The 25,604-nt window shown below is 40.8% G+C and overlaps 1 protein-coding gene across 1 annotated transcript in view; it reads left to right on the top strand.

Moving 5' to 3' along the window:
- MKX (mohawk homeobox) overlaps positions 1–23,913 on the top strand; it is a 78,334-nt gene extending 54,421 nt beyond the window's left edge. The window contains exons 5-6 of the mRNA XM_003410701.3: positions 21,134–21,167; positions 21,273–23,913. Of these exons, the coding sequence (XP_003410749.1) occupies positions 21,134–21,167; positions 21,273–21,459 (221 nt within the window). The 3' untranslated portion in view covers positions 21,460–23,913. The remainder of the gene's footprint in view (positions 1–21,133; positions 21,168–21,272) is intronic.
- Positions 23,914–25,604: the final 1,691 nt, after the last annotated feature.

Genomic DNA, 25,604 nt, shown 5'->3' with positions numbered 1-25,604 from the left:
TATTAATTGAGTATCACTGAGAGCCAGGTATCTTACAATGATTATTTCTAATTGTCACAACAATGATAATAGTAGGTGTTCTTGTATCTGTTTTACAAATGAGAATTAAAAAAAAGATGATGCTCAGAGAGATTAAGTAGCCTGCCCCAACCCACATGCTAATCCGCAGCGGAGCTGGGATCCAGACCCCAATGTCTCTGGTGCCAAATCTGTTGTCTTTCCAGTGTTCTTGACTGTTGGAGGAATAAAGTGGGATTAAATTACACCACCCTTCATGGTTCACACTGACTAGGAGTGAACAGGTGCATTCAATTCAAAGGAAATCAAGGGAGGCATGACTCCCATAAGAAAGCAGCTTGAGGAATCTGAGTAGCTAAATGGGCTGTTTTCTCTGTGCCTTACAGACTACTGTAGTGGGGAGTTGGCATTTGAATGATTCTTCAATTAGTCATAAACTGACTCCTGTTTAATAAAACCACCTTTGGATTGATGCTGCCAACACTTGCCCCACACAACTCCCATTACTCCTCTTCAGCACAAAAATAATTGTCTTTTTCCATTTCTGGGCCCACTTTGTGCTGTTCTTATCTCTGCCAAGTATTTTTATTATTACCATAATTAAAAAAAAAAAAGCAGTTGCCATAGAGTCAGTCCTGATTCATGGCAATTCCATGAGCTTCAGAGTAGAGCTTTGCTTTATAGTGTGTTTAAGGCTGGGATTTTTTGAAAGCATATTGTGGGGCTTTCCTTCCCGAGGTGCCTCTGGGTGGGTTTGAACTGCCAACCTGTCAGTTAGTAGCCCAGTACTTAACTGTTTTCCCCTCCCAGAGACTCTCCTTACTGTGATTAGTCCTGTGAACAAATAATTAAATTCATTTTCACCTTTAGGGCTCTTCAACTTCACCACCATCATCATCATCGTCTTTCATTTCCTTGTTCTTCTCCTGTGAGCGCCTATAAGTCAACACACAGATTCCTTCCTTGTTTCACTCTGAAAATATTTTGTGCATCTTCCTGTCCAAGTATCTAGATATTAAATTGCCTAATAAACTATCTTGTAGGAAAACTTTTATAAATCTCCTGAAATAAGGTGAAAATCAGCTGGATAATGTATCCAGTTCTTAGAATTTGAAACATAAGAGAATTTTTTTTTTTTTTTGCTGAAAATCTTTTTCACCTTCTTTCTCGTCTTACCACAAGGGCTGTGTAATCAAATACTGCCCTGAGACCTGAAACAATGGCTCACTTCTTCATGTGTGATTTTAACGTCTTGTGTTCAGCGCCCTTTGTGTGTGGCCTGGGAAGGGTCATTTCTCCTTCCACATTCAGTAGGTGGCTTCCGTTCCTTTGGGTTTGGACTCATATGCATACCGTGTGTATAACAGAGTGGTGAACTCATGCTGGGCAGGAACTGGGTGTGAATCTAACTGGATAGACATTTGAAATAATAGGGATGTCATGAGCAATAGGGCTGAGGCATGCTTCTAGAATCAGGGGCCCTCATGGCTCTTGGTTTCTTGTGAGAAACTATTCTGCCAATCTAAGGCTGGTTTTACCCACCACTATTACTTCCACCTCCTGAGTGGTGGAAAGATGACTAGAACTACTACGCCAGAGACAGAGAAGGCCATATGCCCAAAAGAGCTTGGAAATATTGCAGGGAATGTATGATTTTCCTGCTTGCTAATAATCTACTCCCCCCCCCCCAAAAAAAGCATTTTTTGCTTTTGTTGTTGCAGCTTCCATGACAAAAATATGTAGTTTGTTTACCCTTGTGTATGAGAGCAGGCTTTGGGCTCTTTTGTAAAATGCTTTGATTCAAGGCAGGAACTACTATCTTGTCATTGCTCATTCACCATCTATTTCTGGATGTCTGGAGAGAGTTTAGAATTTGGGGGATTTAATTTTTAAACCACTTTTTTAAAAAATTATTTTTTTATTGTGGTAAGTGCACATATAACATTTAAACCCCTTTCGAGTATGTGTAGTATAGTTTATTACCCAACCTAATACATTTGGAGCAGTGGATCTGGTTTGTCCTGAAAAAGATCTTTGCTTTCTTACAACCCGTTCTGTCTTTCTCTTTTTTTATTTTTAAAATGATAAGATTCTATTATTTTTTGTTGAAATATTAAATATCTCTCTAACATCATTAAAAGAGATGGCAAAGGTAGAAAAGATAAGGAATTTTAACAGAGGACTGCACCTTGTCCAAAAGCGTTGGGTTGGTTGTCGCTTTCTCCAAATCAGTAATTTTTAATGATTCCAACAAATATGTTTTCTTTTTTATTTTTAAGGTGACTTATTTACTTCTAGGAAACCCTGATGGCGTAGTGGTTAAGTGCTATGGCTGCTAACCAAGAAGGTCAGCAGTTCAAATCTACCAGGCACTCCTTGGAAGCCGTATGGGGCAGTTCTACTCTGTCCTATAGGGTCGCTGAGTTGGAATTTTTTCGACAGCAGTGGGTTTGGTTTTGGTTTTTTTTAATTCAGTTCTAACAGCATATGACATTTATCAGACAGTATGTATGGCAGCTGCTTAGCATTTAAATATGTTTAAATCACGTCAGCATGCATTCCATTCTTTTGTATTTAAATTTCCGTGAAATTGCCTTGCCAGCACTCTTCTGTATATTACGCTCTTCCTCCTTTCCTTGTGGTCGTTAAGCTCTAAGGCTTTTTACTACAAAATCATAAAGTTTCTCTCCCTCTCCCTCTTTATGGTTTTTTTGACTTGTGTCTAAGTCGTTGTCAGCTGCCATGAAGTTGGCCCCTCCCCTGACTCATGGCAAGAAAGGTTGCTGGGTCCTACGCCAACCCCATGATGGATTTCCTACGAGACAACATTCCCTTGCGATCCGGCGGGGTTTCATTGGCTGATTTTCAGAAGTAGGTCACCAGGCCTTTCTTCCTAGTCTGTCTTAGTCTGGAAGCTCCGCTGAAGCCTGTTCAGCATCATAGCAACATGCAGGCCTCCACTGGCAGACGGGTGGGGGCTGTCCGTGAAGTGTATTGGCCAGAATCAAACCCGGGTCTCCTGCATGGGAGGTGAAAAGCCTACCATGGAACCACCAATGTCTCGTCATATTTAAATATTATACTTCTAAAAAATTTTTGTTTTGTTGTTGTTGAGAATGCACACAGAAAAACATAGACCAATTGAACAGTTTCTACACGTACAATTCAGTGACGGTGATTACTGTCTTCCAGTTAGCACTTTTAATGTCTCGTGATGCCCCTAACAGCACACCGCCTGACTACTGCATTTCTGAAGGCCTGTTGAAAACATGCTGTGTCTAACTGCTTAGGCCTTGGGAGCAGACGTCCAAGCACAGAAGGATCCCACGTGCTCTGGGGGAGGAAAGTGCTCACCCTTTAGCGGACACCCAGCCAAGAGACGTTCTCAGCCTCTGTGCCTGGACCTTTAGGTGACTTAGACACCCCTCTATTTCCTCAGATACACCGCTAAGATTGCTGTTTGATCCTAGGTCGTCTGACAGATGTCTTCATCCTTCTGTTTTTTCTGTTGTTTTTTTCAAAAGCAAAGGTTTCAGCAGGCCTAGCAGGTCCCTCCCTGCCCTCCTCCGCAAGTATGGTCCACAGCATATCTGGCTGTGCTTTATCTTAGTGACTCCCATATCTCTCTGTGGTTGCCAAGCTGCTTGCATGGTGGTTCTGCACTCATTTCTGCTCTTCTTTAGAAATCATGTAGCTCCAGCTACCCCTCAGGGCTGCAGGAGAAATAACAAATTAAAAATAACCCAAGAGTCTGTTTGTAAAAGCTCACCACTGTGTAAATACGTAATAAAACAATGCTGTGTTCTTTTTAAGGCAGGCCAGAGTAAAACATTCTACCAGGGACAGCAGAAACTAAGCTTCCTTTAGTTTATAAAAACTTCTTATCCTACCCTAGAAAGAAATGCTATGTTAGGTTGAATAATTAGTTTTTGATGACCCCATGTGGGTTACTATGTGTCGCCTTATTTTCCCAGAGGAAAGATTAAAAAAATAGAAAGACTTAAAAAACTGAAAGCCCTCAGCATCACAGCAATGTAGAGTGGGCCAACATGTTTATTTTCAAAACAGAAAACACAGATCTTATAACAGTATATTATTACCGTAGCTGTTCCAATTAGATGTAGGAGAGTGATTTGATTATTCTGAAGCATTCTGTAATGTATTATAATGAAAATACTGGGTTTCTTTTTTATGAGGTTTGCATTTGCAATGATTGTCACCGAATTACATGTCTTAGTATAGTAAAACTTGTAATAACTGGGAAGAGCCATGCAAGTTAAATAAAATGTTTTGTCCTCCACCCCCAAAAAGGGGTTTTTTAGTGGTATTCATGTTTAAGCAAAGCTAGACAGTAACAAGTATTTTTTGGGGGGGGAGGGAGTTTAATTTTTTTTTTGTACTTCAGATGAAGGTTTACAGAGCAAACTAGTTTCTCATTAAACACTTAATACACATACTGTTTTGTGACATTGGCTACCAACCCCATGACATGTCAACAATCTCGCCTTTTCTACCTTGGGTTCCCCCATTTGCAGCTTTCCTGTTCCCTCCTGCCTTCTAGTCCTTGCCCCTGGGCTGGTGTGCCCCTTTAGTCTTGTTTTGTTTTACAGGCCTGTCTAATCTTTGGCCGAAGTGTGAACCTCAGGAGTGACTTCATTACTGAGCTAAAAGGGTGTTAGGGGACCACACTCTTACAGTAGTTTCCCCAGTCTCTGTCAGACCAGTAAGGCTGGCCTGTTTTTTTGTGAGTTAAAATTTTTTCTACGTTTTTCTCCAGCTCTGTCCGGGATCCTCTATTGTGATCCCTGTTAGGGTAGAAGTGCCTGGTGGATTCAAACTGCTGACCTCTTGGTTAGCAGCCATAGCTTTTAGCCGCTACACCATCGGGGTTTCCACAGATGGACTATGAGTAGAGAAAGTGTCATTTGCTACACTTCTGAAAGAGCCAAGAAGTTTGTGAATGTCATCTCTTTCATTGTGTCATTTCTGGTCTCAGCACAGTCAGACAGGCTTAACACCAACGCCTCCTCGTCTGAAATGTCATATCTGAGGATGGTAATTTGAAAAACATGGCAATAATGTGCACCAATTCAAAGATACACTACCGTTCATATATCAAAGGAAAAACAATTTTTGGTGGTTTTTCAGATACTGAAGAGCTTCAAAATACATGAGTGGAGCCAGATCTTTCCAGCCAATTTCTAGATTATTATAAATACACATTTTTCTATTTAAAAGGGTTTTTTGCTGAAGAAAGGAGTATTAGTACTTTGTAGCCTAACACCACACAGCTGTATATTTATTAAACAAGCCAACCCTTCTAGAACTGCAGTGTGGCAGCTATAAAGTCGATGTAGGAGAAAATCAGCCCTTCAGCTGTTGAAGAACTTAGAGGATGAATACCAATATTGCGATGTGGGGACAAAATTATGGTTTAGCAAAGAATCAAAGTGTCTCTGGTTTTCAGAACTAGTAGCCCAACTGCAAAAGGAGTGCTTTTATAAACAATTAGCACGCCTTGCACCACACAGACACACACAGAAGTTACCATGCATATACATAGTTACGAAGTCATTTTCTGAGACTTTGGCTGGAAAATGGGCTTTTATGGATGAAACATTGTGGGTAACATCTCCAATATTCCCCTTGAGAAAATGAGGTAACAGAATCCATTAGACACTTAAAGTTAGTGGCTGTTCTGTATCGTGGCCACAGTGTTCTTTGTCTTGGCATGTTGTGGTACTTTGGCACAGATTACCATCAGAAAAGCCATGTCCTCTTTGAAGAGGGTAGATTCTGCACACTTAATCCATTAAGCTGAGCTGATGAGCTTTGCCCAGAGTTAAAATATTTTGTCCTTACATAATGTCTTTCATATTAAATCTCTGAACAATGCTAACTTTTTTGGTGATTACATTCAACTCTGTTTTTTACATGTAAAAAGAAAAAAATGAAAGGAGGTTAATTTTTTCTGTTTAACAAGCACTTAAATAGTGCTTGGAGTCCCTGGGTGCTGCAAACGGTTAACATACCTGGCTGCTAACGAAAGGTTGAAGATCCCATCCAGAGGCACCTTGGAAGAAAGACCTGGTGATTGACTTCTGAAAAAAATCAGCCACTGAAAACCCCGTGAAGTACAATTCTACCCTGACACACATGGGGCGGCCATGCGTTAGAGTCAACTACTGTTTTTATATAGTATTTGGTATATGTGCTCAAGCTGTCTTCTAGGTGTTTTACAATATTAATTCATTTAATCTTCATAATGACTCTGAGTTTGGTACTATTATTCCCCCATTTTATAGGTGAGAAGTTTGAAGCACAGAGGAGTGAAGCAGCTGGCCTGCTCGTCTCACAGGTAGTAAGTGGTAGAGCAAGGGTCCAGCTCATGCAGCCTAGTTCCGAGTCCAGGCTCCCAGCCATTGCACTATGCTGCTTCTGTGTCTCACACCAGACCACCCTCACAGTTAATAACAATGAGCTGAGAATATTTAACATTTCCAGACCCCCATTCTGGTCACTCACCAACAATTTCCTCCCCATAGACCACATTCTAATCCTCAAAGTGAAATCTCAGACTGAAAGCCTTTGACTTTGAGAAGGTAGAGCCTTTTAGATCACAGAGGGGCACACTGGGTAGCTGGAACTCTGCAGAATAGTTTAGTATCAAGAATAAAATATTTAATATGGTTCATGTGAATGAATGTGAAGTTGAAACGGTATAATTGGGTGGTATTCTGTTTTTTCTGAAAAGTTATTTTCAAGTTGCACAGCCCACTTCCTGCACCTTTGGTGCACCAGCCCGGACTGATGAGGTCAGAATAACTCTGCAGTCCGCCAGAACCAAGGCACACATGGGAATTAATATGGAGCCACCCAGCCTGAAGTCCTTTTGTGCTGCATAATAAGGAAAAGTCATCAAGACTGTAGCTTCTTTAATTGCTCCTTATCAAGCAGCACTTTCACAGATCCACCCACACACATGGTTACTCCTTGGAATAATAAAGATGTTTTGCTGTTATTGTTGTGGTATATAACCTGTCCTGAGGGCCTTTGTTCCTGGGTGGCACAAATGGTTTGCACTGAACTACTAACTTATAAGTTGGCAATTAGAACCCACCCTGTGGTGCTATGGAAGAAAGGCCTGGTAATCTGTTTTCATAATATCACAACCAAGAAAACCCTACAGAGCAGTTCTACTCTATAACACATAAGGTTGCCATGAATTGGAATCGACTGAACAGCAACAGGTGTCAACATTTAGATGTCAGCGTACCCCCATCCTGACCCAGGAGCTCTTCACTATTGGTGCAGGGTAAAGGCATGTGGTTTCTAATTTTCTTTTTTGGTAGGAGATAGAAAGTGATACATAGACAAAAAGGCATCAGAGGGCCGGGATCCTGTGGCCCAGGACATCTGGGCGTCATTAGCAGTAGTGAGGGGCCAGCCCACATGAGTGGAAGCAGGAAGAAAAAGAATCTTTGCCCAGATGGTGGAAGTCATGGCTGGAGGAAACACTAGCTTAATTTCTGGAAAAGATTTTTCTTCAAACTCTGAAATGATTTTGGAAGCCACTCATTTTTCAAGGTCCTAGGATAAGTAATATAGTTAGTATATTATAAAAGAAAAAGAAATATTAGACCCATCAATGAAGATGAGGTAGGTTTCGTTTTAGAATTCTCACATTCAGGAAGCTTCCAAGTCCCTCTCCATCTCTAGGCTCACAACATCCAAGCGTCTAATAACTCTTCTGTGATCACTAGCCTTGATATTCACCAAGGTTCAGTTGCCATCTCTCTGCTCATACTGAAGTTTTAAAGTGGAATTCACTGTTGGTTAGTGGGACTGGAAGAAATAGTTTAGTCATTAACAGATAAATGTGACAGGTTGTTTTTTGTCCTTTTTCTGGTAATTATCACTTAGAATAACCTATCTTTAATCACAGAAAAGCTGTCCCGCAAAGAGGATTACAAGAATGTCCTCTAACAGGGATGTAGCACCTGCTGTCTAGGAGTTATTTAGCAGTGATTCACTCCAAGATATAGAAGACTGATTATGGGGAGATCACATTTATTAAAAGATTGCTCTAAAGTGTCAGGAACAAAGTTCAACACCCATTCGCGATAAAAACTCTCAGCAAAATAGGAATAGAAGGAAAATTCCTCAACATAATAAAGGGCATTTATACAAAGCCAACAGCCAACATCATCCTAAATGAAGAGAGCCTGAAAGCATTCGCACAGAGATCAGGAACCAGACAAGGATGCCCTTTATCACCGCTCTTATTCAACATTGTGTTGGAGGTCCTAGCCAGAGCAGTTAGGCTAGATAAAGAAATAAAGGGCATCCAGACTGGTGAGGAAGAAGTAAAAGTATCTCTATTTGCAGATGACTTTATCTTATACACAGAAAACCCGAAGGAATCCTCAAGAAAACTACTGAAACTAATAGAAGAGTTCAGCAGAGTATCGGGATACAAGATAAACATACAAAAATCAGTTGGATTCCTCTACACCAACAAAAAGAACATCGAAGAGGAAATCACCAAATCAATGCCATTTACAGTAGCCCCCGAGAAGATAAAATACTTAGGAATAAATCTTACCAGAGATGTAAAAGACTTATACAAAGAAAACTACAGTCCACTTCTGCAAGAAACCAAAAGAGACTTACATAAGGGGAAAAACATACCTTGCTCATGGATAGGAAGACTTAACATTATAAAAATGTCTATTCTACCAAAAGCGATCTATACATTTAATGCAATTCCGATCCAAATCCCAATGACATTCTTTAATGAGATGGAGAAACAAATCACCAATTTCCTATGGAAGGAAAAGAGGCCCTAGGTAAGTAAAGCATTACTGAAAAAGAAAAACAAAGTGGGAGGCCTTACTTTACCTGATTTTAGAACCTATTATACCGCCACAGTAGTCAAAACAGCCTGGTACTGGTACAACAACAGATACATGGACCAATGGAACAGAATTGAGAATCCAGACATAAATCCATCCACATATGAGCAGTTGATATTTGACAAAGGCCCCAAAACAGTTAAATGGGGAAAAGACAGTCTTTTTAACAAATGGTGCTGGCATAACTGGATATCCATCTGCAAAAAAATGAAACAAGACCCATACCTCACTCCATGCACAAAAACAAGCTCAAAGTGGATCAAAGACCTAAATATAAAATCTAAAACGATAAAGATCATGGAAGAAAAAAATAGGGACAATGTTAGGAGCCCTAATACATGTCATAAACAATATACAAAACATTATTAAGAATGCAGAAGAAAACTAGATAACTAAAAAAAAAAATTTTTTTTTTTTTTTTTAACTAGGAGCTCCTAAAAATCAAACACCTATGATCATCCAAAGATTGCACAAAAAGAGTAAAAGGACTACCTACAGACTGGGAAAAAGTTTTTATCTATGACATTTCTGATCAGCACCTGATCTCTAAAATCTCCATGATACTGCAAAAACTCAACTACAAAAAGACAAATAGCCCATATAAAAAATGGGCAAAAGATATGAATAGACACTTCACTAAAGAAGACATTCAGGTGGTGAACAGATACATGAGGAAATGCTCACGATCATTAGCCATTAGAAAAATGCAGATCAAAACTGCAATGAGATTTCATCTTACTCCAACAAGGATGGCATTAATCCAAAAAATACAAAATAATAAATGCTGGAGAGGCTGTGGAGAGATTGGAACACTTCTACACTGCTGGTGGGAAAGTAAAATGGTACAACCACTTTGGAAATCGATTTGGCACTTCCTTAAAAAGCTAGAAATAGAACTACCATACAATCCAGCAATCCCACTCCTCGGAATATATCCTAGAGAAATAAGAGCCTTTACACGAACAGATATATGCACACCCATGTTCATTGCAGCACTGTTTACAACAGCAAAAAGATGGAAGCAACCAAGGTGCCCATCAATGGATGAATGGATAAATAAATAATGGTATATGCACACAATGGAATACTACGCATCGATAAGGAACCGTGAAGAATCTGTGAAACATTTCATAACATGGAGGAATCTGGAAGGCATTATGCTGAGTAAAATTAGTCAGTTGCAAAGGGACAAATATTGTATAAGACCACTATTATGAGAACTTGAGAAACTGTTTAAACTGAAAAGAAAAAATTCTTTTGTGGTTATGAGAGGGGGGAGGGAGGGAGAGTAGGAGAGGGGTATCCACTAATTAGGTAGTATTAAGTGAAGAGTAAGAGAACACACAATACAGGGGAGGTCAGCACAGCTGGACTAAACCAAAAGCAAAGAAGTTTCCTGAATAAACTGAATGCTTTGAAGGCTGGCGTAGCAGGGGCAGGGGTCTGGGGACCATGGTTTCAGGGGACATCTAAGTCAATTGGCATAGTAAAATCTATAAAGAAAACATTCTGCATCCCACTTTGAAGAGTGGCATCTGGGGTCTTAAATGCTAGCAAGCAGCCATCTAAGATGCATCAGTTGGTCTCAACCCACCTGGATCAAAGGAGAATGAAGAATACAAGGACACAAGGTAATTATGAGCCCAAGAGAGAGAAAGGGCCACATAAACCAGGGACTACATCAGCCTGAGACCAGAAGAACTAGACGGTGCCTGGCTACAACCGATGACTGCCCTGACAGGGAACACAACAAAGAACCCCTGAGGGAGCAGAACAGTGGGATGCAGACCCCAAATTCTCATAAAAAGACAGACTTAATGGTCTGACTGAGACTAGAAGGACCCTGGTGGTCATGGCCCCTAGACTTCTCTTGGCCCAGCACAGGAAACATTCCCGAAGCCAACTCTTCAGACATGGGTTGGACTAGACAATGGGTTGGAGAGGGATGCTGGTGAGGAGTGAGCTTCTTGGATCAGGTGGACACTTGAGACTATGTTGGCATCTCCTGTCTGGAGGGGAGATGAGAGGGTGGAGGGGGTTAGAAACTGGAGAAATGGACACGAAAAGAGAGAGTGGAGGAAGAGAGCAGGCTGTGTCATTAGGGGGAGAGTAATTGGGAGTGTGTAGCAAGGTGTATATGGGTTTTTGTGTGAGAGACTGACTTGATTTGTAAACTTTCACTTAAAGCACAATAAAAAAAAAAAAAAAGCACAATAAAAATTATCAAATAAATAAAGTGCCAGGAAAAGCTCAAGAGGGCTTATTTAGGTTCCCTCGTGGTACCTCAGAAGAAAGGCCTGACAGCCTACATCCGAAAAATTACCCATTGAGAACCCTATGGAACACAATTCTACTCTGACACACGGGGGTCTCCATGAGTGGGGATCGACTCGACGGCTACTGGCTGTTCTGTGTCCTGGGCAGGTTCCTTGATTTAAAAAAAAAAAAAAAAAACCTAACCCATTGCCATCGAGCTGATTCCAACTCATAGCGAGCGACCCTGTTGGACAGAGTAGAACTGCCCCATGGGGTTTCCAAGGAGTGCCTGGTTTGGTTAGCAGCCATAGCTCTCAACCACTAGGCCAGCAGGGTTTCTGTTGTCTTGATATTACAGATTAAAACATAATGGAAGGAAAAAAAGTCTTTTTTATCTCTGTGGTCTAAAATACTAGCAAAGTACAGAAAAGGTGTTTAATCGGTTTTTAACAAGTTATCTTTCCACAAGCTTTCTACGCAAACGATGCCTTAAGCCCCGCCCTGGCTCTTGCCACTGGCTTTATCAAAGGAAGGTGCCCTGGTGGCACAGTGGTTAAGCACTCAGCTGCTAGCCCAAAGGTCAGTGGTTCAAGCCCACCAGCTGCTTGGCAGGGGAAAGATGTGGCAGTCTGCTTCTGTAATGATTACAGACTTGGAAATCCTATGGGGCAGTACTCCTCTGCCCTATAGGGTCATTGTCTTGGTTATCTACTACTGCTATAACAGAAATACCACAAGTGGATGGGTTTAACGGCAGAAATTTATTCTCTCACAGTCAAGTAGGCTAGAAGTCCAAATTCACAGTGTTAGCTCCAGGGGAAGGCTTTCTCTCTCTGTTGGCTCTAAGGAGAAGGTCCTTGCCATCAACCTTGCCCTGGTCCAGGAGCTTCTCAGAGCAGGGAACCCGAGTCCAAAGGACGCGCTGCTCCTAGCACTGCTTTATTGATGGTATGAGGTTCCCATCTCTCTGCTGCTTCTCTCTCCTTTTATCTCTTGTAAGATAAAAAGTGGTGCAGGCCGCACCCCAGGGAAACTCCCTTTACATTGGATCAGGGTTGTCACCTGAGCAAGGGTGTTGCATCCCACCCTAATCCTCTTTAATATAACCTAACCTTGCCTCATTAACATCATAGAGGTTAGGATTTACAACATGTAAGATAATCAGATCACAAAATGGTGGACAGCCACTCAATACTGGGAATCATGGCCTAGCCAAGTTGACACCCATTTTGGGGGGTACACAATTCAATCCATGACAATCACAAGGAGTCAGAATCAACTTGACGGCAATGGATTTGGTTTGGTTTTTATCAATAGAGATCCCTTGAATAAGGTAATGCAGTGGTTAACATGACCTTCAGAGTCGGCTAACCTGGCCCTGAGTCTCACAGCCCCATTTTCTAACTGAATCCTTTGAGAGTTTCCAGACCCCTCTAACCTGCAGTGCCTTTTGTAAGTAAGGGGCATGGTGCTGTTTCATAGGGCTACTGTAAGCACTTAACCACATAGCATATGGAGAGTTGCTGGCATAGTACCTGGCATAAGCATGAGCATTCAGTAAATGTTAGTAATTGTTATTTTAAAAAATAACCTCTTATTAGATGAGAAGCTTAAGGGATATTAAGTTTATGTTAATGGTGGTGGAAGAATTTGGAAAAGGATAAGGAGAATGGTTGCATAACTTGAAGAATGCAGTCAATGTCCCTGAATTGTATATGTAGAAATTAATAAAATATTGTATATTTAGCTATGTATATTTTCACCAAAAAACAAAATTAAAAAAAAAAAAAGATAACTTCTTGTAACATTAGAGTCTCTAAATGTTCAAGTTCAAACTGGATGGAGCTGGACTTGCTGTTTCTATCTCACTGGCAACAGCTGCTGATGTGTCTGGGAAAGTTAATGGTAGATTATCATGTTGTTTATGAACAGAGGGCGAGAAAATAGGCTATAAAACATGTACAGGGTGACCCCATTTTAAAAAGTGTGTACATACTTGCTCAGAAGGTTCATATATCTAAATATCAGTTCTAGTTATCCTGACCCGTTGCTGTCGAGTCAATTCTGACTCATAGCAACCCTATTAAGTTATCCCTAAATGCCCTTTCTTTTCTTTTTTATACTTTTCCCCAGACTTTCTGCAGTGAACCTGTTTTACTTTCCTATTAGAGAATAACAAGTGCTGTTTTTAAAAAGAAAGAAACATGGTCAAAATGGAGCCTACCTATAGGTGTGTATAGAAGCCTAGCCTGAATCTACTGGTGTGGGCAAGTAGAGACCATGGCAGGGAGCCCTGGGAAGGCTTGGTGCACCTGGTAAACCCATTGCTGTTGAGTCAGTTCCGACTCATGGTGATTCCGTGTCTTACAGAGTAGAACTGAGTGAGGTTCATGAGGTTTTCTTGGCACTCGGCTTGTAACCTAAAGGTTGACAGTTCAAACCCACCCAGAGGCTCCATAGGAGAAAGACCTGGCAATCTGCTCCTGTAAAGATTACAGCCTAGAAAACCTTATGGGGAAGTTCCCCTTTGTCGCATGGAGTCAAAATGAGTCAAAATCGACTGGATGGCATCTGACAACAATCTTTACAAAAGAAGATTACAGGCCTTTCTTCCGTGGCGCTGCTGGCTGGGTTCAAACTGCCAATCTCTAAGTTAGTAGTGAAGTGCAAAGCATTTCGCCACTCAGGGACCTTGTACATCTGGTAAGGTAATGTAGATCTGAAGCAATCAGAATTTCATAATCTGCAGTAAGATTTTATATATGCCCTGCTCACCCAAGTCTTGTTCTTTTCTTCAGTTGTTCCAAGTGTGCAAATAACCCCAGAAACTAATCTGTTGTCCCAGGGGCTCTCTGGACCTCAGAGATCAGACACACAAAATCCTGTCTCTCCCTGCCCACCATCACCAGTAATGGCCTCAGAACTGACCGAGTGTGCAGAGGTACAGTTTTCAAGCATCTGAATGTCTGACTTGCTTTGGACCAAACCAAACCAGTTGCCGTTGAGTTGATTCTGACTCATGGTGACCCCATATGTGTCCGAGTAGAACTATGCTCCATAAGGATTTTAATGGCCGATCTTTCAGAAGTAGATTGCCAGTCCTTTCTTCCAAGGCTCCATGGGTAGATTCGAACTGCCAACCATTTGGTTAATAGCTGAGTGAGCATTTGTGCCACTCAGGGACTCTGGATCATTGTCACAGGCCCTTGCTTTTTAAGGGTGCCAGGCCAGGTCCTGATGATGGCTGACCTTCTTTGATTGGCTGAGGACCTGGGTGGCCTCCTCCAGCTAACCTTAGGATTCCCTGCCTTTTTCACCCCTCCTTGGCAGAGCTATTTCAGTAATAACTTCTTACTTACTCATTTATCTCCCTTTCCAGGGTCCCAACACTTTCTCTTCCACTCTCCATTTTAATATTAGGAAACATACCTGATTTTTGATTAATTAGAAAATAATCATATTCTTCAGGAGAAAAGTGCAAAGCAGAACTCGAATTCTAAAAAAGCCCATAAGTTAAAAAAAAAATTTTTTTTCTTTTTTTTTTTTACTGGACAAGTTGAACTAGAGGGCTCCCTGGGATTATCACCCTGAGATACTCTTTAAACCTTGAACTGAAACTATCCCCGAAGGTCACTTTTTAGTGAAATAACAGATTGGCATGCAAAAGAAAGACGTTTACCTGTAAGTACGTTGCTCTGTTAAAAACCCATCCAAATGAGACCAAAAGGTCAACAATTAACTATATAGCAAAGAAGAGAAGGGGCAAAGGAAACTAGAGTACTGAAACGGAACACATTGCAAAAAAACTTAACTAATATCACTGAACCGTTTGTGTAGAAATTGTCAGATGGGAACATAATTTACTGTGCAAATGTTCACTGAAACCACAATAAATATTGTTTTTTAAAAAAGAAAGAAAATACTCATAATCTTAATCTTATTTTTATTTTTATTTCAGTGGTGTGACTAATATTTTGTGGAACATTTTAAAACATTAGCGACTTAAGGGCTTATTGATTAAATTTGGGGAAGAACCTGAGAGATGATTTGGCCACATTTTTGTCTTCTTTTATGTCTAAAAATGTCACTTTCAGGAATATATGTCGGAATTAATGTAGTTTATAGATTGCATATATCAAAGCTGAAAAGACATTTTGCCCATAGAGCTTTGTGCTTGTGTATCTCGAGTCACAATAGAACTGAATTTTCTGTATAATTGTTTCTGTACTTAACCTTATAAGGAAACACACGTCCAAACCTAGGATAGCCCTACTTTAAGTTTCAACATGATTTGAGTTTTACAGCATCCAAGATTTTCCTAACCACACACCTCTTATTTTTTTTTCTTTCTTTCTTTCCTTTTCTTTTTCAGTCTTAAAACACGCTCTTTTGGCTAGCTTAATACGTTGTTCCTGCCAACCAGTTGCTTTTATGGTAATTGACAGCGTAGCTGATTTTTGGAAGCTTCGAGTCTAAAAAGGCATTTTAGCTCAGACGTTTGGCGAGGCTGAGCCAAGCTACTTGCAGAGTGAGAGAGAAAGCCGAGCCCAGTGCAGGGCAGGCAGGCCGGCTGTGCGTGCTGAGGAGCTCACCGAGGACTCTGCAGACGGGACCTCGCTCAGGCTCCGGAAGGCCGTCTTTTCAGCAGGGCTCAAAATCCTTCCTTCTTCCTGTCAAATTGTTTCTTGAGCTGCTGGGTACTACTTCTGGAAAGGAGCTTACGAGATCTCCTTATGCTGTGGGGCAGAAGTGGCAGAAGCCTCTCAACAGACCCAGAAAAGCCAAAAAACTGGTTGCTGTGGAGTCAATTTTGACTCACGGCAACTCCGTGTGTTACAGTCTAGAACTATGCTCTCTAGGGTTCTCAATGACTGTGACCTTCGGGAAGCAGATCTCCAGGCCCTTTTTCCCAGGTGTCTCTGGGTAGGTTTGAACCACCAACCTTTTGGTTAGCAGCTGAGCACCTCACCATTTGCCCCACCTAAGGACTGCACCAACAAAGCTACTGCCCCTTAAATATTGACAGTTGGCTGTATAATTGGCTGAGAGGACACAGATAAAAACAGGCAAGTTTATACTTCAAAGGAAAAGAGCATAAAAAAAAATTAATGTTACCATCTTTAATATAAGGAGTGAATTATACATGTTCTGAGTTCCCCTCAAATGGTATCAGTTCTCTGAAATAGCTGGCATGTTTCCCCAGACCTCATCTCAGGATAACAAATAGAAAAATCTCCCCAAACTACCAGACGGACAGAGTCCTTTTGCTTTCCTACAAAAACACAAATGTTTTGCAGTAAAAGGGCCACTGTTTGCTCTCTGCCTTTTGCTAGTTCTGCTGGGAACTAGAATGCAAAGCTCTGCAGGAGGGGGCTGTTGGATGCCTAATACCCTAGAGACACCGGGCAGGCTACCAACAATGACAACAGGGAAAGCACGCCCTTCTAACACCAATTTATTTTTTTGAACCCAAATCACCCTTGACACAGAGACCCCTGAAAGTGGTGGTAGTCCGCTGTTTCTTGTTGGTTTGGAATCTTTGAGACTGAGCTTTGTCAGACGCTGGTCATTTTTAGCATTAACTATTGATCATGGGAGCGGCGTAGGGCCAGGCAGCGCTTCGTTCCACGCTGCCTGGGGTCACCGTGAGTTGGGGCCGACTCCACAGCCGCTAGCAACAGCAATATTGACAGAGAAGCAGGATGTGTTTCTTCTATTACATCATGTTTCTCGAAGACTTCTCTTCTGTTGCTTGGGAAGGACCCGGAACCCATACCTAATGACATGAAATGTGCCCGTCTGCCTTAAAAGTAAAATGTAAAATTCAGCCTTGTGACTACTGCCTAGCATATTGTTGAAATTCATGAAACCCATTAAAGAATACCCGGATGGGACTTGGAGGAAGTCTGTTTTTTTTTTTTTTTTTTAACACTTCAAAGGTATTTTCATAGGCACCAAACTTTAAAACACATCCACTCAAAGCGTAAGCAGAATTTTATAATTTTGTAGTTGGCTGTATTCAACTTGTTTCTCAGTGGAAGGAGTTCAAGGAGGCAGCCACAGGGAAGCTAGCAGCGTCCAGGTCTTTACGGAGCTGCAGGACATACAGCTTCACCGTTCATCTTAAAGAAGGCCTCTCTGTGGGCCTGAACAGGGAAATAAATGCAGGGTCTCTGGTCCACAGGCAGGCGCTGTTCATATATGGCATCTCTGGGTTCTGTAACACCTTACATATGTGATAGCCACAGGCTTCCTTCCTCCCTGTCTTGTAACCACTCTGAGGTCGACCGTTCAGGTCGGGGATCTGACTCTGGTCCCCTCTGTGGATGCCAGACAGCTTCGTCCATGAGCCAGAGCATCAGTTACATGGCCTTTGCTAAATTATGTTTTTTTATTTCCCTAATGTTATTGAAGCTTCATGGAACTTCTTCTGCTTTTGCCAAGGCTTTCCATTGAATAAATATCTCTGTAACCTATTGCTTCACTTTGGCAAGAGAATTGTTGCAATTTGTGGGCAAAATTGAGCGAAGGCCTCTTTTTTTTTTTTTTCTCTCTCTCTGTGAAAAGTCCAACGTCACTGGCTTTCGCCCTCCTAAACAAAGGCCTTGACCTGTTCTCTGTCCTGGTAGTGTCTTGTCTCTGTCATTACTGAGTAAATATTCCAGATGATAGTGCTAAGCAAGGAATGACCTAACGGCCATAACAGAGCCTCGCTAGCCATGTATAAAGCCATTCCTACTATGTAAGTTAAGACACACAAAGTGCTTAGCATTACAGACAATAGTAAATCATCTACAAATTAAGATTATCAGAGTTCTGTGAATTAAAAATTATCATTTTTCCTTCATTTACCTGAGGAATTTTATACAGTGAAACCTGTGAGAACCAGAACTCTGTGGGACTGCCTTGTTTTTCCAGGTCTCACAAGTTTTCCACCTTTGACAAGATGCAGTCTTACCCCTTTTCTGTCACTCATTTTAGTGGTAAATATTTGAATTTTCCTTCTCTGTCAGGTTTCTGCTTGACATAGGTTCTGGCCTTCTCAGGTTTTACTATAATTTCAAAATTACCAAAAGCGATATAGTCCCTGGTTGGCACAAATGGTTAAGTACTTGACTACTAGCTGAAAGGTTGGTGGTTCCAACCCACCCAGAGGCACCTGGAAAACAGGCCTGGCAATCTGCTTCTGAGAGATCACAGCCTTGAAAACCCTATGGAGTAGTTCTACTCTGCACTCATGGGTTCACCATGAGTCGGAATTAACTTGACCACCAACTAACTACCACAAGATGCTGTACTTCTTCCTGGAGCACTGAGTAAAGAAATGTTTCATCTCTCCTTCCTCTCTGCCTTTCCTCTCTCCTTACCTTCATACTGGCTAATGTCAATGGACTGACTCTTACCTCACAAGGTTTCTGTAATTACCAAAAACAGCAGTTGCTGTTAGGTGTCATCGAGTCCATTCCAACTCATAGCAACCCTGTGTACAACAAAGGTAGCAGAGGTGCAGCTGATTGTCCAAGTTGATGAAGTAGGGACCAGAAGATCCAGCGGCTGATGGGGCTCCAGAAGGAAGACCATCCAACTGCTCACAGATCCAGTTATTCCCCCAAAGAATCCTGAAAATCATATAAAACAGTGCCCGAATATCAACTCAGGGAGATCAAAGGAACAAACATTTGTTGTTCCATTTTGGACATTATCTCATTCATTCTTCACAATAACCTTGTCATTTATTCACTACGTGTTTTTGTTTTGCCTTTTTTCTTTAAGTTCCCCAGAACCCTCTGTGAATGGTAGTGCGAAGAGTTTGATTAAACCAAAACCAAAACGGTTACCATCAAGTTGATTCCGACTTATGGCGACTTCATGTGCATCAGAGTAAAAATGGGTCGCATAGGGTGTTTAATGGCTGTGACATTTTGGAAGCATATTGCCAGGCCTTTCTTCTAAGGCGCCTCTGGGTGGATTTGAACTGCCAATCTTCTGGTCAGTAGCCAAGCACTTAACTGTGCCACCCAGGGCTCCTAGACCTCAATTAGTGACCAAATATTGTCTCCCAGTGTACACCTCAAGGCCCCAGGTCAGGATGTATTCTTTTTCTTCATAGAGGGCCTTGAAGCTCAGCTGCCTGGTCTCCATGGCCATTTACTTCTTTTCTCTTGACCATCCCTTCTCTGGCAAGCATTGCCCTGGTTGAACTGTATTATGATTGTGTTGATGTCCCTTTTCTTAAGCTTCTTCTACTTCTATGACTCAGGAGCCCAGAATTGGAAACTATGCTGCGTTATCTAACTAGCCTTGAGCATGATAGAGAAGAAAAAAACTGTTTTGAGCAGTATTGGGCTGAGGAAGGAAAAAGAAAGGGAGAAGACTGAGGCAGGAAAAGACAGCTTTCTAAAGGCCAGAGAACTCTGAGATGGCCTTGAGCCACTGTGGTCATGCTTCCTCTGCCCAATGCAGTGCTTTGTTGTATAGCTCCCCAGCAGATGTTTATTGTTGTCGATGGTAATGATGGTGGTGACTGAACCACTCTCTAGTTTTGCAGTAGTTTTGCAGTCTCGTAGGCTGACAGGGAGTCCCAAGCCCACCATTTTGCTTCCCATGCCATGCTGGTGGCCTCTTCACCCCTGAGCCTCTTTCCCTCCAGTATATCAGTTCTTGTGTTCCCACTGCCATATTCTTTTAGCCAGAGAGACTAAACCAGAGAGATTTCATCAAGACCAAGAACCACTTTCAGCTTTCACTATATTTGAGCCATGTTGAGAGAAATCAGTGTTTTCAGTGAGGGAGCAAATATAAACCAGAAGTACAAGTGAGTACACAAGGCTAGCATCCTCACTTTGTTGCTTGGTCAAGAAGGGCCGTGTGGAGTTTATTAGGAAGGTTAGGGCTGATGCCCGCTTTTTCTAATGTGCCAACAACTCCTGGGTTGTTATCAGCATTGGGTCAGTTACTCATTTGCTGACTAGCCAAAGGGAACTATTCGCCAGTCATTTTTTTGTGATGAAGATTTGATTCCCGTGGAATTGTAGAATATGGAGCCAGAGGCACCCTCGAGATCTTTCAGAAACCCCCTTATTGTACATTTGAGGAACTGAGTCTCAGACAGTGTGGGGCATTATGATCTGCCCAAAGTTAGACAGTAGGTGAGGGATAAGGCATGGCCAGAATCTGTTCCAAGATCCAGTCAGTACTCTGTTCCCTGGGCCATTTTGCCTCCTGATGAAAAGGTCCAATTTCTCAGAGTAAATCAACCTTTGATTTTTGTATCTCTCTGAAGAAAAAAATAGTTGCCATCAAGTCAGCGGTGACTCATGGTGACCCCATGTGTGTCAGAGTAGAGCAGTGCTTTGCAAGATTTTCAATGGCTGATTTTTGGATGTGGATCACCTGGCCATTCTTCCTGGGCACCTCTGGGTAGATTTGAACCACCAACCCTTTGGATAGCAGCCAAGTGCATTAACTGTTTGTACCACCTGGGTATATCTATGAAAGTTCTTTTTGATTTTTTTTTTTTTTTTTACTCTCAGAAGCATCCTACTCCCACTTCTTTGCAAAGAGGTTAGTATATTATTTATTTTTTGCATACATCATGCTTGGTAAAGTAGAGGGTCAGCTAAAGAGAGGAGAGACACTCAATGAGATGGATTGACACAGTGGCTACAACAATGGGCTCAAACATAGCAATGATTATGAGGATGGTGCAGGACCAGGCAGTGTTTCATTCTGTTGTACATGGGGTCGCTGTGAGTCGGAACCGACTTGACGGCACCTAACAACATACTATAATTTAAACTATGTTATCTTTGTTAAAAATAAACCCTGATTTTCAACCGTATTTTCTGATAAGTTTTACTCCTGCTAATGGCAAAATTGCTGAGGTTTTTTGTTTGTTTTGTTTTTAAGAAGAGAAGTAATTCAATCTTTGCTTGTCTTTACAGACACTCTGGAAAATGGATCCAATAAGGGTGACAGGTGAGCAGTATGTCTTTTTATGCTGTTTGTGCTTTTGAGTGGCGGCATTTTCAACTTAGCCTACAGTGACTCTGATCGTTTTCCTCCTGTTGTGCTTAAATCCAGTGCAGCTAACAGAAAGGGACCGAGCAAGGACGACACGTACTGGAAGGAGATCAACGCGGCCATGGCCTTGACGAATCTTGCGCAGGGAAAAGACAAGCTGCAGGGCACAGCCAGCTGCATCATCCAGAAGTCGTCGCATATAGCAGAAGTAAAGACAGTCAAAGTGCCGCTGGCGCAGCCCTTCTAGGAACTGGCGGCTTTTAGGATCCAGTGGATATTCTTCCCGTCAGCGGTTCCTCATACATCCTCACCCTATGAGCCGCAGCAGAGTGGCAATGCCTCCTTTCCCAACAGGGCCGGAGAAGCAGTTGTTCTTTTCCACCTCGCCTTTATTTTTAATTATCCTAAAAATATCATTTAGTTGCTTCTATAAATGACATGTAAGTTAAAAAAAAAAAACCTCATTTTAATCAAAAATATTAACTTATTTTATGTTACTCAAACTATGCATCAGATGTCTGCATTGCCATTCCAGTAAGTGCCTTGCTTCCCAAAAATAAGCTACAACGTGGGCATGGGGGAAGAGCTATGCCTCAAAATGACAACGCCATTATGCTTATTAGTCTGTGGGTATCATTCCAGGTGGACCTAAGCATCCCGGGACTGGAACCATAATTGCTGAAAGCCTTTACGATGTATTCAGTAATTCATATGTTAAAACTTGGAAATCTATTCACCCCAAAAGAAATGTTCCCTTCAAAAAATTCTAGAGTATTTTAAATTGTCCGGTGTGCTTTTCAGAGGGACAGTGGGATTCTTATGCATGTTTCTTGCCTGCAAAACTGGTATGTTACCAACTTCCAAAATGAAAGAAAGGTACCGTGACCTGCATAAGGTGTACATTTAAGAGATGATTCCTTCAAACTAACTGGAAATAACAATGAACCCATTGTGATTTGATACATTTTTTTCAAGCCTTGCTGGAAATCACCACAATGCCCTTTAGAGTTAATTTGTATTTTCTTTTTCTTGAGTTTGGCCAAAGTTTGGTTTTGTTTTGTTCTTTAAAGACATAATTACATAAAAAACTCAAAATTTTCCTGTATAGAACTGAACCTATAGTTTAGTCTAAAGACATAGTACCATTTGCGTTACAGCTCAGTGTTTTTTGTGATGGAAACTGTTTTTCATATGGAATAACCAAAAACCTTTTATTTGGTTCATTTCAAATTACAGTTGTTGATGGACAATTTGTGTTGCAATGAGAACAAGACAATGAAATGTATCTTTACGTGAATATACATATACATACATAAAGTTGATTTTTAAATTTAAAACACATGAAAAGCAAAACATTGAACAGTCTCTGGGTTTTGCCAAGTAGGGACATTAAAGTCAAAATGAAATGAAATCATGCATTAAAAGAAAGAACATTTTGTTTCTAAATTAGACTACCATTGACTGAGAATAATCAATACCAAGAGAGAAGAATCTTTTTCAATCAAACAGTCATATTCTAATCAGCTTGGGAAGACTTGAAACTTGAATAAACAATGGAGATGCCAAATATAACTGTGTATGTGCTAAAGAAAAACCTAAAAGGGTTTGATTCTTTTACGGTGGGATTTTTTTTTTTTTCTGGATATATAATCTTTTTTTTGTAATTCTTTTTTTTAACTGGAAAGCATTTTTTGTGTGTCTGAAAGCCAGTAGTGCAGCCATGTTGTGACATTTTTCCTTATTTTGCAAAATGCTGGTAAAACCAAAGGCTGCTCCAGTTAACATACAGACAATATCAGTCTTGATATAAATTGTGCAACACTTTTTCATGTAATATAGCATTCGAGGAGGGGGTTTATTTAGTGTAATGAAGATAATTTGATATAAAAATATTTTGTGTGTGTATATATATATTTACTTTGTTTTTTCAAATTGCTGTTTGCAGTAACAGTAAGTGCAAAGCAAGATGTGTTTGTGATGACTGTATGATCAGATGAAGTATAAGTTCTTTGGCTTTATTTAAATCCTGGAGTAGTTACAGATTGATGATAAAAACTTTGGAATCTTACTACACCGATTTCTTGCCATAATGTGATCATGTCAATTAAAACTAAGGACAAATACTTCACTCTTTTTCATACTATTATAAGTTATTCTGGCATTAAATATTTTAATAAATTGTTTTTGTTTCGACGTATTTAGTTAGGTGTATGAATCCTGGTTGTTTTTTATTTGATTAGTCATGACTCATTTTTGCCATCTTTTTTTTTTAAAAAAAAAGGACCAGCAGATTTGTTCTGTGTTAAAAACCGTAAAAGCCAAGCTGATATAGGACAGTAGCAACATGATTTTTTTTTTTTTTTAAATACCACATTTTGGAATTTGGCCATGAACATGTCAAGAAGGTTTTACAATTAGCCCATCCTTGGCTATATCTCCAATTGCAATTACCTTTAATTTATTTTTTTGTTTTGCTGCTTTAACATTTTCTGGAAATTAAAATCCACCCCTCCCAATCCTTTCAAAGAATCTTGAACAATGCTGAGCCAGCAGCTGAGAAACTAACTCATAATTTATGTTGTAGTGAAATAGAATTACCTCTCTTCTTTGTTTTGCCATATGTAATCATTTTAATAAAATTAATACCTGCCAGGAATCCTTGACAGATTTAAAATAAAAGTTAATTTCTAGAACTCAATAATCATATGAATTTTGTTTTCCTTTGACAGTTGACCAGGTGGAAAAAGAAGTAGAACAGAAGGGTCCATTATATGTCATAATTCTTTTTAGGTCGGTAAAGGGGTACGATATGGGGGCGCTGAGTTTGTATTAAGTTTGAATTTCGCCACCTTAGACCACCAACCCACCTTTTAAGAGTCAGGGAAAAGAGAGTGTGATGCTGACTATTAAAATACATAAGTTTAAAATGAACTTTTCCACTAAATACCTTCTTTCACATGTTACTACAATGAGCAACACGACTTTGTGCTACATACTGGAAAGAAAACCTTGGCTTTGAAGCCAGACAGATCTGAATCCCAGCTCTGCCACTCGCTTCTGTAAGGTGCAGTCTTTCAGTCACTCTCAGCTTCAGTTCCTTCATCTGCAAAGTGAGAGTAATGAGTTGGACCTTATAGAGTTTGGTATAAGTTTTAAAGATAATATACAATATATAAAGTACTTTTTTATTAAAGTGCCTACCACAGTGCCTAGCGGATAATAGGCGTCCAATAAATGGAAGGTATTACCATATACTTACAAGCCCTCCACAGAAGGTTTAGCATAAGAAAAGAGAAATATAAAATGGAATATGAGATGTGGGTAAATTAACAGGAGCAAAAAAACAAAAACCCAGCTGCCGTCAAGTCAATTTCAGCTCATGGTGACCCAATATGTGTCAACATAGAACTATGCTGATTCTTCAGAAGCAGGTCACCAGACCTTTCTTCCAAGGTGCCTCTGAGTGGATTTAAACCTCCAACTTTTCAGCTAGTAGCCAAGTGCTTAACCTTTTCCGCCACCTGGGGATTCCAGATTAACAGAGCACCTTGGAAAATGAAAGATGTCTGACATGAAAGGCTGCAGGGAAATGGTGAAAGTTGGTATCATGGCTAGAGAGAGACCTTCAAGGGAGATGGTTTTATCATTGTCTCTTTGAACTTCCAGGAGAAAAGTGTAAAGCAGCAAAAAGTTAGGAAGAGCAGACATGCCAGTAAAAACCACTGTGTGCACAATAGCTTCCTTCATTCAGATAAACTAAGAACCTCTTTTCCCTCTGTTTATCCTGCTTGATACTATTCAAGATGACTAAGAACTCAAACTGCAGTCTGTATTCTCTGCCTGCTCCAGGGAGCAATGTTTAACAAACAGTGGCAACAGCCATGGTCTGCTTTTAAACGCATCCAGCTCAATGGCATAACACCATGCAAATAAACACAGAGAATACGAACGCGCAGGCCAGCCTGTCTTCTGTCTGGGACAGCTCAGGTATGGTCATGCCTTGGAAGCACTGTGAGATAATGGCAAGAGCTTGGGCTGGCCCATCCTGGCTTTGCCTCTTCACTCCTTTGTGACTTTGAGGAACAAGCTTCAGTCTCTACACTCCAATGTTTGTATCTGTAAAGCTAGATCTATGAAATATTACCTACTACTACTAAGACCTGTGAATTAAAACAGAGGGTACAAAAGTGCTTTGTAAACTGCATGTTGTTACTGTTAGCTGCCATCGAGTCTGTTCCAACCCGTGGAGATCCAATGTATACAGAGTAGAACTGCTCCATAGGGTTTTCAAGGCTGTGACCTCTCAGGAACAGATCGCTAGGCCTTTCTTCTAAGGCGCCTCGAGGTGGGTTTGAACGGCCAACATTTCGGCTAGTAGTCAAGCGTTTAATT

Source organism: Loxodonta africana, chromosome 4 (assembly GCF_030014295.1).
Source record: "Loxodonta africana isolate mLoxAfr1 chromosome 4, mLoxAfr1.hap2, whole genome shotgun sequence".
In the NCBI taxonomy this organism is placed as follows: Eukaryota; Metazoa; Chordata; class Mammalia; order Proboscidea; family Elephantidae; genus Loxodonta; species Loxodonta africana.
The sequence above is the reverse complement of the archived record's forward strand: the minus strand, read 5'-3'. Positions and strand labels throughout refer to the sequence as shown.